Here is a 13454-nt window from a genome sequence, read left to right as displayed (position 1 = left end):
GAATAATACTCTGCAGTCAGGAAGAATGACTTACTGACATCAAAAGCAACATAGTTGAATTTCAAAAACATTATGTTAAGTGGAAGTGAGACACACAAGAATGCATAATGTATGATTCCATTTATATGACACTCAAGAACATGCAAAACTAATAATATATGATGATAAACATCCAGCATTAGTTGCCTAAGAGGATAAGGATTGACTGAAAGAGGTATGAGGCAACTTTCTGAGTGGCAGATGTGTTCTGTATCTTGATTGAGGTGATGTTTACAAGAGTACACATTTATCAAAACTCATTGAATTATACATTTAAGATCTGTATATTTCCTTGTATGTATTTTTTTTTTTTTGCGGTACGCGGGCCTCACTGTTGCCGCCTCTCCCGTTGCGGAGCACAGGATCAGTGGCCATGGCTCACAGGCCCAGCCACTCCGCGGCATGTGGGATCCTCCCAGACTGGGGCACGAACCTGCGTCCCCTGCATCAGCAGGCGGACTCTCAACCACTGTGCCACCAGGAAAGCCCTGTATGTAATTTTTAATTCAGTCATACACATGTACACAAATAATTTGATAGAGATCTGATAACTACAATATTTTTGGCATTTCTCGTAAATTATTTGATGATGCTCAGATTCACATTACGGGCCAATAGAGACAAGAAGGGCAGCACTGTTTGAGTAGTGTAATTGGCTAAAAAAAAAGAAGACAATTTGTGATATATAAGGATAGTTTATTTCACTTGAAAGGCATTATGGGATAGGATTAAGAGCAAGAGCTTTATAACCACATTGGTTTCAAATCCTGGTTCTGCCACTTACTGTGTGATCTTAAGCAGTTTAACTTAATTCCCTCTGTGCCACTCCTTTCTTGTATGTAAAACAGCTTAAGGTTGTAAGACTCAGATAAGTTACTACATGCCAAGTGCTTAGAGTGCCTGGTACATAGTAAGCACTCAGTATTATTTGCCGTTCTTATTTATTTAGTTTTTATTCTTATTCTTATTTAGTTTTTATTATTTTTTGTATTTCCTCCCCCATCTCCTTATTGTTAGTTATAAAGGACTGGCAGGTATATAAAATAATACATTTATTTCTTCACACTCTAATGCCTTTACTAATATTCATCCTACTTATAGCTCTCAAAAAGCTATTTCCCCCTCTTACCTTGCCAGCTTCTGCTTGCTTCTTAAAGCAAGCGGTTTCAGCTTCAGCTCCTCCAGGAAGCTTTCCCTGACTACTAAGTCCAACAAACCTTTTCTTTGTTCCCCCAGCAGCCTCTATTCACATTCATTGATATACAGATCAGGTAGTACTTGGTTTTCTTCCCTCTTTCTTTTGCTGCTTTGTAGGCTTTGTGAGGTCAGATACAATGTCTTATTTTCTTTGTGCTTAGATCTTTGTCTGGTATAGGGTAATGCCCAATTCATCTTTGAGTGAATGCATGAATAGCATAAGATTTTCCTCTTATGTATTTCTGTTTGATAACTACAGCATTAAAATAATGTCATCTGTTTTTTTCATCAACTTTGATTTCAGATTTTCTTTCTTGGAAGTATCCTGCTTCCAATTCGTGCCCTGTTCCTTGCATTAATTTTATTACTGGCGTGGCCATTTGCTGCAATTTCAACAGCATGCTGTCCTGAAAAGCTGACCCACCCAATAACTGGTTGGAAGAGGTAAGAAATAACTGTGTCTAAATATTAGGAAAATCAAGATAAAGAAGAGTTTGTCAAAGTTTAGTCAGTGATCAACAATTATGACTCTGAATATAGGATATTTTGGAATATAGTTTTTACAGGCTATGTCACTAAAAATAAAAAATAGGAGGTATGGAAATTCTGTGAAGGGATGAGCTCTTTATCTTTAAATAAATAGAGGTCTCAACTCTAAACTACAGGGCAAGGAGAGATGGGTCATTTCCCTGTGCCCTCTGGAAAAGTTCTTTGGTTTTCTGTGTCTCACTTCTCCTTACCGTGAAATTAAATTCAGAGAAGCTTCCTCAGGAGTTAGTTGCTTAATAGCGCCTCACTATATTATTATGTGAATTTTGAGAGAATTCTGTAGGAAGCCCATTTTTTAAAGCTCCCACTGGATGTCTTATGGGAGACATTTTTCATGCAAAGCTATAATGCTTATTCACATACTGAGATGTCTGTCATGTGTTTGCACTTCTAGGGCTATTTTTTTGTTTCTCTACTCAACTGAGTTTATCAAGGACAGAGACTGGATCTTACTTGTCTTGTGTGTCCAACACAATTCCTGGCACAATTTGATGAATTAACTAATCTTTAATGACAGATTCTTTTTAAAGAGTAAACAATTCAATTTCTGGAATTGAAATTTCTTTGTTCCAGAGAAGTGAGATGGTAAATTTACTTCTTAAGATTCTTGATGATGTCTAAGGGCTATAATGATATAGGTAATAAGGCTTACTTTTAAAATTTTATTCCTAAAATAATTCTGAGGACAATTTCCACATGCCAGTTCTAAAAGTGTTTTGGGAGGTAGCAGCATCCTTGTTACACAAATATAGATTTCCAAGGTGACTCCTTTGAAGGACAGTACTGATTTGGATTTCTCAGTGGTGGATGCATGTAGAAGATTCATACTTATTACTTTATAGTCACAGAATAAAGGAGCTACTTATTAGCCACATGGCCTTGGGAAAATTACTTCTCTGGGACTCAGTTTTCATGTCTGTAAAATGGGGATAATAATAAATGCTATCTATTTCATAAAATTGGGCTAAGGATTAAAGAAATTAATATGCATGAATTACTTAGAACAGTGCCTGTCAGAAAGAGCTCCACTGAAGTGTGAGCTATTCTTCTTAGCTCACATTTTAAAATGAAGTGCTCCAGCTTGTCTTGGTTTTTGCATTGTGCTTTAGAGTAAAACCCTGCTGTTAGCTGCAGTTGGCAAAGCTAATTATGTCCTTTTTTGTATTTATTTCCAAAGGAAAATTACTCAGCCAGTCTTGAAGTTTCTAGGCCATGCCATGTTCTTTTCAATGGGATTTATAGTTACCGTGAAAGGAAAGATCGCAAGTCCTGTGGAAGCACCAATTTTTGTTGTTGCCCCTCATTCAACATTCTTTGATGGAATTGCCTGTGTTGTGGCTGGGTTACCTTCTATGGTATCTCGACATGAGAATGTGCAGGTGCCTCTGATTGGCAGTAAGTACTTTATAAGATAACAGAGATAAAATATTTTCATGCTCATGCTTTCAATTTAGAAAATCATGTATAGTTCATTGGTAGGCTTTTTAAAAACTTTAAAATAATAAAACACTTCAAACATATTTCCTTGCTTTTAATGAGGTACTATATCACAAGAATGAATTTATGAAAAAAGATTAAAGACTTCCTATCTGTACCCTTATCATTCTTTTTAAGTCTAAACTCTGTCACTGCACCATCACCTCTTTCTGCTCCTAAATATAGCCAAAAAGAACAGTTTTTAAATACCAAACATGGTAGATTTTTTGGAGAGAGAATTTAATCTAAGAATCTGTGAAAGCACTGGTTACATGCTATTTCAGTGAATTTCTCTTCAGGATATTAGACTGATAAATAAATGCACTAAGTCTTTTCTCCTAACTCTGTTTTCTTCATTATTGCCCAGATCTCCAAGAGGGACCAATGTGTAACTCTTTGAAAATTATGATGTGGAACAATTAATGCTTCCTGCCATAAAAAATAATGAAGCAAGTGAAATGTTTTTCCCACCAGATGCTTTGCTCTCTCCCCAGGGGATTAGTCTCCAAGTAACTGCTACCAGTTGTCCCAAGGTTATTGCCAAGCATCAAGTGGTGAGAAAGTGCCTGTGAAAACTGCCTGATGTTGCCTTGGTACTCTGGAGAAATAATAGTAGTTCTTACAGCTTTGTCATTCATCTAAGAAAGACAGACTCTCTCTCTCTCTCTCTCTCTCTCTCTCTCTCTCTCTTTTTTTTAAGGTAACCACCTTGCTTTGTGTAATATGACATTTTCCCCAAGAGTTGTTTAGCAATAGTCTTTTGGTAAATTGAGGTTTATTTTGCATGCGCTAGGAAGCTACCTACTTAAAAGACTATTGCGCTGAAAATTTTAGTAAGATAAATAATAATTGCCTCCTACCCACATGTACTACGACTTCACATAATCGGTTTGCAGGATATTCCTGAAATAAAACAAGATAATCTTATAGTATATTCCAAATGTTTAATGTCAATTGAGGAAGAAGTCTTTTAGGGAGAAAACTGCATTTGCTTCTTTTCATATTCCTGCTGCTAACTTCTGTTAAATCAGTGAAATATTTTTAGGTCTAAATATCCACCTATCCTTTTGAAACTGGAAGCTAAGTTCTAATAAACTTTGAATTAGAGGGCTTTTTTAAGTTGTTCTCTTTGATTTGCTATCATTTTAATTTTCCATACAATTTGTTTTATGACTTATCTGGTGTCATTGCTGTAGTTAGCTTTAGCCCCCAAAATGACTTAGTTGTGACTTTTCATTTGTTTTAAAGGAATCTTGCGGGCTCTGCAACCAGTGTTGGTGTCCCGTGTAGATCCAGATTCTCGAAAAAACACAATAAATGAAATAATAAGGCGGGCCGCATCAGGAGGGGAATGGCCCCAGGTAAAACATAGTAGATGTTTATTTAAATATATTGAAAGTTTATTTACTGTACACTTGTATACATACTCATTTGGATCCACAGATCCAATACTGGGGGACACCTTCTGCTAGATGTCTAGAAGCAGAATAAATGAGTGAGGATTAAAAAGTCCTCTTCCCCATGAGATACTCTGTGGAATTAAATGTATCATTCTTTTTTATTCTCCAAACTCTTTGAACTGGGTTTTACTTTGTGTCATAAAAAGTAATTCTCTACCTCTGAATTTATTTATCCTTTTAAAGATGAGATAGATACTGAAGCTCAGTTATACTCAACAATATGGTGGGTTTATTTTGAAAATGATTAAAATCTTAAGTTTACCTGAAGTGTATTTAGACAGTCATTTTAGTTCAGGGGCATATCAGAATCACCTGTAGAACTTTTTCACGTTTTACCATCCCACCACCGCCTTCCCCTGGAATGCTTTTCGAAGGTGTGGAAGGGGCAACATTTATTGCATAAATGGAGCCTCATGGGTGATTCTGATAAGTACCCCTCTATCTTTGCCCAGGTGAAAACAAGTGATCTCTAGCAGAACTCATGGTCCTGAGGTGATCTGGCCACTCATGGTGATTTGTAGTTGTTAAAGTACCAAGAGGCATATGACCAACCAGGAGGTTTTAGAAACCAAGGCATGTAAGGAATGATTTAAAAAGTCACTGGGAAGAAATGACATTTGGAATAAGGGTGTGACTTTGCTCTTGTCTCCAAGGAATGTATCTAGGACTTGTGGGTGAAAGTTAACAAGTAGGTAGATTTCAGTTCATTTTGCTCATCTCAAGTTTTCTGTCCAGAATTAGAATGGTCTGATTTGGAATCTCTTTCCGGAATGTTCAGGCACTGGCTAAGCAACAAATTGGGTGGGATATTGTAAAAAGAATTCAAGCATTAGAGATGCTATATGACTTTTAATGCCCCATCCAGTTCTTGAGATTTTATGATTTACTCTATATTAATTTATTGTTCATAGTATATAGAATATCCACTCCATGAATCATATTTGATATTGTATCCGATTGGGGTAGGAAACCTGGTTTTTTTTTTAATTGGAGGATGGAACTGCACCTATTCACAATTTTTATTGTACAAATAACTTGTTATTGTGACAATTTAGCTTAATAATGTTTTCCTCCTCTAATTATTATAAAATACCCATTACTAACTGCTGTTAGTGCAGGGATTTTCTTTTTTGTTTTATGTGCCTAGGAATTTACTCATTGCTAAATTCTAAAAGCTTCAGAAAAATGAAGCTGCTATGCTGTTCAGTTAATGAGGAGCTGTACTGCATATCTTTTGTGTGAAAAACATAAAGAAGTACATTAAAAGCTAAAAACACCTCCTCAAAAAAGGACATTAAATTGTATTCCACATGTCAACGAACTGAAGTAAGCATAAAGCATATTGTAGGCATTTCCTCCTTTTTTCTCAGTACGTCCCAAAGCTATACGTTGTAAGAGGGAATATCATTTAATGGGAAAACTGAAACAAAGAAGTAGGAAATGATTTGGTTAAGGGTGTACAGCAGTAGAAGAAAGCATTTAATATTGCCTAAAATGCACACTTTGACCATGATTCAGGGTCTACATCTTCTTCGAAGCCTATTCAGATCATTAGCATCATCATTAAGAAATATTTACTATGTGTATTCTCTCTTCAAAGCTTTAATTCATTTTCTAGTTATCTTAATGGTCAGACTATACTTCTTTTAGAGCAAAACTGAATAATCAGATTCTAGCTTTCACTAGAATCAGGTGTTAGCCTTTTATTTTATTTTTGCTTTATAAAAATTGGCAACTATTTGCAAAGTCTTAAGAAAGCAAGTAAAGAGCTAATCTATTAATTAGACTGAAATATTAAATCTATTCCTTTTCTCCCAAGATACTAGTTTTCCCAGAAGGTACTTGTACTAATCGTTCCTGTTTGATTACTTTTAAACCAGGTGAGATCAATTAAATTATGTATTGTGACAAAGTAGTATGGAAGATTTCTCAATGATCTGATAATAAGTATACAAAATAACTTGTCAGTTTGCTTGGAGCATTTCTTATTTTCTGATAAAATGTTTTGAATGATGTAGATCCACAGAACTCACTCCTTTGCTTTCTCTTTTGGTATCATAACCCCTTCTTCCTTGGAATGTCCTGTGTGTGTGTGTGTGTGTGTGTGTGTGTGTGTGTGTGTGTGTGTGTGTTTGAGCAGAAGCCACTAGCAGATTTTTCTTTTCCTCCACAGATAACCCTCACAGACACTTGGGGTCCTGTGTCATCAAGTTAGAAAACCTACTTCAATTATCATTAAAATGCCTTCAGTTCCTTCTAAGGTTCATTCCTTTTTAAAATATTATGAAGGCTTCCCTGGTGGCGCAGTGGTTGAGAGTCCGCCTGCCAATGCAGGGGACATGGGTTCGTGCCCCGGTCTGGGAAGATCCCACATGCCGCGGAGCGGCTGGGCCCGTGAGCCATGGCGATAAAAATATATATATATATATATATATATATATATATATATATATATATATATATATATACATATATATTATGAAGTTGTGAATTTTATAGTAATTTGTAATTTCATATGTCATTTCATAGTAATTATTAATAGTTTAAAATGTTTTTGTGTTGGCTGCTAGAATGCTCAGAGCCAAAGTTAGAACTCAATTCTAGCAAGTGTGATAGTTTAGGGTTCAAGCATTTGCTTTCAACTAGATTTTCTTCTCTTTATTTTCTCTTTGTCTTGGTTTTTATCATTACTGTTTTTTTTTTAATCCTGTTGAATAATAGGTATTTGGCAAATGAAAACAAATGGAGATATAAGTAATATTTTAAGTGACTTAGACATAACATTTAATATTTTGCTTACATAATTCTGAATTCAAAAATCTGTCATTTTGACTAACACTAGGGATTTACCAACATTTAGCCAATAGTTTATATGTACTCTTAAAACATTTAACATATTTACATCGTTTATTATTAATTTTTTAATTCACTGTAAAGTTTGTGTTCATATAAAGAGCATGTTAGAAAATTTCACTATGTGGTTATAGGGGCCTTCATTCCAGGAGTTCCAGTGCAGCCAGTTCTCCTCAGATACCCAAACAAGCTGGTAAGCGTCGTAGTTTACTATGGGAAGAATCTCAACATTCCAAACAGCACAAATTCTCTAGGACCCCTTTTGTTTGAATAAATAAAATAGATGAATAGATAAATGGTGGGAGCAGATAGGTAGACTCTTTCTTTACTAGAGAATTTACATTAAAAGGCAGGATGTAATTATTAATGATCTGTGTCATTTAAGATTGAGTTCTTAATCAATTCAACTTTCTATCAGTGGCTTATTTCTCAACCTTGGACACTTGCAGTTAAAAAATTAAAATTCATCAAATTTTTACTCAGCGTACTTCTACCTGTGGGTTTGCATTTGTCATTTACTCAGTTCTTTCACTGTGCACTGCCTCACTACTGTAGTCTTTTTTCCCCAAATAAACTTTTTTTTTTTAAGAACTGAGGTATTCTGGGTTTTGTAAGCCAATTAATTATCCAGATATGTTCATATTAGGAGAAAAATAGTTAAGCATGCACAAGTTTTTTTAAAAATTCAAAGCAACTTAATTCCATAAAAAGATAGGTGGTTACATATGGGAGACAGATCTTTGCCATGTAGGTATGTGATTCAAGAATTTAGAGATCAGTTCACTCTTGTTTAACAATAATAGTATGCTTGTCTTACTTTTCAGCATATAGCTTTTAATTCAGAAAGAAAGTATATTCAGTATCAAAATAAAATTTTTGTTTTATTTGGTATTTTTTCTCTGAACTAACAGTTTAAATACTATTGTTATTCTAGGATACTGTAACATGGACTTGGCAAGGATATACATTGTAAGTCGCTTATATTATTATTAGTTTATATAAATTTTATTCGAGTGAAGAAAAAGAATTTGTTCTTTTTTTTAAAAAAAAAAAAAAAGCCTTGTTTTTGTAGAAGTAAGGATTTCTAATCAGTTCCTTAAATCTTGTAACTGAGAAGTTTCTGTAGAGAGCATAACTATCTTGCCCATTAAACCCCAGTGTCTGCCATGTGCAGAATTCTAGTTGTTTGTCATGTTCTAATGGGTCTCAAGTGTTTATCTACCAATTCTTAAGAAACATTCCAGTGATCTCATTTGCATCCTACTTAGCTTAAATTTTGTAGTTTCATTCCCATTGCAAATTTAGCATTATCTGGTGTCTCCATCTTTATTTTACTGTATTCGTTTAAACAGTCCAGAGCAGTTTAGTCATATGGCCTGAAATAGTTGTGATGTGTCTGATATGAGTTGAGGAAATAGCTAACTAAGCTTTCACTTCCACTCTTGGATTTTAAGAGCCTAGGGATCAGCAGTTTCTATAAATGTTGAAGAGAAGAATACAGTTTCTGTTAAGCTAGCTGAAGTGAAATAGACCTTTTAAAAAGAGCAGAACATGTAGAATCTTACTTTCTCTCAAGAAGTTCTTTTGTTTGGCTCCCCTGCCTGTTTACGTGCCTCCTTTGGTCCTTTACCTGCATGGAGAGTGTCGACATCCCTCTATGTTCACCTCAAGGAACCTGGCTGGCTTTGGGTGGCAGAAGAGAAAAAAATAAAAATAAACCTTCCCCAAACTTAAAAAATTTTTTAAAAGACAGCCTGTTTATATTTTGGATTTAAGGACTTTCCCAGGACTTATGAAGTAATGCCTTTTGATACTGTTATACACAGAGCTCAAATTATTGATGGATAGGTGACAATCACTTGGAAATATTTAAAAGAAATCATCATTTGCCTTCAAGTACATTGTAGACAATCCAAACAACTTCTGAAAATTAGATTTTTTTTAACTACAACATACTTTTTTTCTCAATTTTTTTGTGTATGTAAGTTGCTTTGAAATGATACATTTAAATCAGAATAGATGGGCCAATTACATGTGTTAATAAACATTGATACGCCTGAGACATTTATGTTCCTGTTATACTTCAGTCCCTGGTAGTTGAAGTTAAGTAAACAACACCAAAAATAAGGAACATAAATTGTAAAAGGTATCTAGACATTATGCTATCTTTAACCCTACAGGAAATCAGTCTATTCCCTTGGCTAGGATACATATTTCCTGTCATTACTAATTACGAATTCCTGGTTTTCAACTTCTATACAAGGGCAAAGTAGGAGAAACAAGTAGTATGAGAGCATTTTAGAAAAAGAAGTGCCTGAAAATTGAGGGGATAACATATTTATATTTCCAGAGGTGTGTCATCCTTGGGGCCTTTACAAGTTAAGTCCTCATAGAGATAGGGACTTTGGGTTCATTGTCACTTTTTTTGGTTTTGCAGCTGGGCTGGTGGATGTGAAGGTCAAATAGGAAGCTCTTCTGGAAGGGAGATCAGGGGTAAATAGAGTGGTTGAGTTAATCTAGGCTCTAACCTGAGAAATGTGTGACAGAGGGGGGAAAAATAGAATTCATCGAAGAAAGAGAGGAAAAAAAGTATTTTCAGAGTTAAAGATTTCTTAGGTTATAAGCAAACACAAAATCTTCTAAAGATACAACGTTGTTATAGCCAAGTGCCACATCACACGTGTGGTAACCTCTCGTTTCCACCTTTATCTTCTGATCTGCATGTTATATTTAGCATTGTGTCTCTTACTTCTAAATCAGTTTTCTCAATTGCGCTGGCTCCAAGTACTACTCTGATTCAGGATCTAGGGAAGGGATTTTACACCAAAGCAGATGTCCTAGGGGAGAGGAGACTCAGGGACTAGCCATCAAGAAGGGAAAGCCTTGGAAAAGCTGTTTTATGTCAGTCTAAGAAGTGTTGTTTGGTTAGTCTGTAGTGTGGGCAAGTCAAGTTTAAAGAGATCTTGTGTGTGGTTTCATTTGTGTTTTGTTTTGTTTTTCTTTAACAGCATTCAGAATTTTCAGAACAAAATATGTATTCAAGTCATTGAATTCCAAAGCTCAATTTAAATCATTAAAGAACAATTTACTTAATGATAGATAATATGGATTGGCTTTGTGGCTTGGAGTTGATAGTAAAAGATTCTTTCCCTTTCAAACAGAAGATATGAGAACTGACACGTTAACAATTTATAATTAATTATGGAATTAATAAACCTGTTTCCTAAATTCCTTATTTTAAGTAAATTCCTTGTTTAAATTCCTAAATTCCTTGTCTTAAGTAAGTCCCTTCAAGCAATTTTTACAGGTAAATCATATTTTAATTTCTTAATAGCAAAAAAGCTTGGTTGGTTGTTTTCTTAAACATGTAGAGTCTAATTTACCCTGCCTGACTTCTGGGTCATCCGTCTACATGAGGCGAAATAAAAATCCCATAGAAATCTTATCCAGAGAGTCTAAATATACACTGGAAAGCTGCAAGTAGGAACCATTTCAAAAATTATCTTTGAGAAGATTGATTATAACCACTTTAAAGAAAGCCTTTGTCGGGCTTCCCTGGTGGCGCAGTGGTTGGGAGTCCACCTGCCTAATGCAGGGGACACGGGTTCGTGACCCGGTCCAGGAGGATCCCACATGCCATGGAGTGGCTGGGCCCATGAGCCATGGCCGTTAGGCCTGTGCGTCCGGAGCCTGTGCTCCGCAACGGGAGAGGCCACGGCAGTGAGAGGCCCGCGTACCACAAAAAAACAAAACAAAACAAAACAAAAAGAAAGCATTTGTCGGATCCCACATGCCGCGGAGCAGCTGGGCTGGTGAGACATGGAGGCCAGGCCTGTGCGTCCGGAGCCTGTGCTCCGCAACGGGAGAGGCCACGGCAGTGAGAGGCCCGCGTACCACAAAAAAACAAAACAAAACAAAACAAAAAGAAAGCATTTGTCTGGCTTTACAATGAAATCTGAAACTTTTCAGAAAATTTCCCCATAGCTAAAACATTTATTAATAACTGGGACAATGATGATAAAGTTTCTGCTTTTAAGGAAAGGCCCACTGTTGTTTTTTTTTTTAATATTAGAAAAGAATTTAGTAATGTAATGTTCTACTCAGCAGTTTTTTTATAAACATATTAATGTACCTTAAAATGTGACCATGGTTAGTTTCTCTAGGCCTATGAGTCTTAGCTGTCAAGAAGACTTCAAATTTGAGGTTTAGTCTGCTGAGCTGTGGCTCTGACCTACAAATACATATTTGGTATTGCATTCAGCAATTTAACTTTTGAATATCAAGAATAGTTCTCTAAACCCAAGAAGTGTAATAGCTACAGTGTGGCATTTATAAATGCAGAATACATACAAAGAGTGACATGGGGTTGCTTGTATGTAAAGAAAAGATTGTTCAGTAATATTAGATGGTACTTGCATTACCACATAAAGATGGCCTTCTCTTTTTTTCTCTTCAGCATTCAACTTTGTGTGCTCACTTGCTGCCAGCCCTTCACAAAGGTGGAAGTTGAGGTAAGTGGTTCAAAATGTAGCCTTGGAGCCTAAGATTTGGCCTTTCCTTTCATTGTGAATTTTTAGTCTAGAGAGACCAGATGTAGAAAGATTGGAAGTTAAATCCGCCACCTTGAAAATAAGCCCTTGTCTTTTGCAAATTGTGTGCCTAAACCCAGTCTGTCAACCCTAGCCCTTAGAACTGTGTTAAGAAACACAATTTCCTAACTTCTGGGAACTTTCAGCATGTCACCACCCTGGCTGGCCAGATTTGCATCACCCATTCCTATCTTTTAATCCTTTTAGTGCTGACCTCTGCCAAGTTGTATGATATGCCTTCACATCCAGAGCAAAGGAACTACAGTAACTGGTAGAACCCCACAACTTCTTGAAGAAGTATGTTCTGTGAAAGCTGAGAGATTGTGGGAGAGGTACAGAGTGAGAAACCCTCACTTTTGGAATCAATCTGCACATGGAAAGCCTGAGGAAATCATGTTGTATGAGCCATGAAGGCAGCTCATATCATTGTTCACAGGACAGTTTTTCAGTTTAAGTCACAGTAGCAGGCTGTAACACTGGAGGAGTGATTAGAATGTTCTGAAAATTCTGATCAGATTTTTAAGACTCTGAAGGTTGATTCCAAGAACTATGCTTAGTTTCCAGGAATGACATGGAATAATGGACCCCTAAATTCAGAATCTCGTTGGCTTTAGTGATACCCTCAGGTAGCCTCTGAAGAGAGAGGGTCAGAATAGTGGTTCTCCAGACTCTTGCCTGGATTTTCCAATTGTATCCATGGCTTTTGTAATGAAAACCTTAAGTTTGCATATATAATTCAGAGTTCTGAGCGGGGGCCAGTGCTCCAGGTGACACGACTGTGGAATGGAAGTCACAAGAATCCTATTTTATTTTGTTGGATAGCTTGGTTGTTCAGCCATTTAGATGTTGTCAGCAATACCAAATGATGTAGGAGGGCAAATTATGTCAAAGTGAATTTAACTTCAGTGAAATTTTTCTTGAGACTTGCAGGTTGTCTGCCTGCCTTAAAAATACCTGTTTACTAATTATATGCCACAGCTCCCCACTTTTAAAACCAGCTCAGTATCTCCCAGTGTGACCAGAAAACACTAGATCTTGGAATATACTTGGAATATAGTTTCTAGAGAAAAAAACTAATTTGTATCCTAATAAGTTTAGGAAGTAACAGGGTAAATAAAATGAATCCGATTTCTTTTCTCAAGACTTCTCAGTGCCTTTGAAATATTTGACCACTGAACCCCTTTTTCTCTGGATACCTCCTAGAGCCAGTTTCCATAGAATACATTTTGGGAAACCCCGGTAGAAAGAAATATCTTATTATTTCTAAGTACTTCGACTGAGCACCGCTCTT

The 13454-nt window shown here is 36.1% G+C and overlaps 1 protein-coding gene across 1 annotated transcript in view; it reads left to right on the top strand.

Moving 5' to 3' along the window:
- Positions 1-13454, top strand: part of LPCAT2 (lysophosphatidylcholine acyltransferase 2) — a 62102-nt gene that overhangs the window by 5743 nt on the left and 42905 nt on the right. Inside the window, exons 2-8 of the mRNA XM_007459449.1 lie at positions 1541-1680; positions 2963-3180; positions 4510-4622; positions 6541-6601; positions 7709-7767; positions 8509-8543; positions 12031-12085. Of these exons, the coding sequence (XP_007459511.1) occupies positions 1541-1680; positions 2963-3180; positions 4510-4622; positions 6541-6601; positions 7709-7767; positions 8509-8543; positions 12031-12085 (681 nt within the window). The remainder of the gene's footprint in view (positions 1-1540; positions 1681-2962; positions 3181-4509; positions 4623-6540; positions 6602-7708; positions 7768-8508; positions 8544-12030; positions 12086-13454) is intronic.

This window comes from Lipotes vexillifer, unplaced genomic scaffold, assembly GCF_000442215.2.
Source record: "Lipotes vexillifer unplaced genomic scaffold, Lipotes_vexillifer_v1.1 scaffold342, whole genome shotgun sequence".
Classification (NCBI taxonomy): Eukaryota; Metazoa; Chordata; class Mammalia; order Artiodactyla; family Lipotidae; genus Lipotes; species Lipotes vexillifer.
This window is presented reverse-complemented; position numbering and strand designations above follow the sequence as displayed.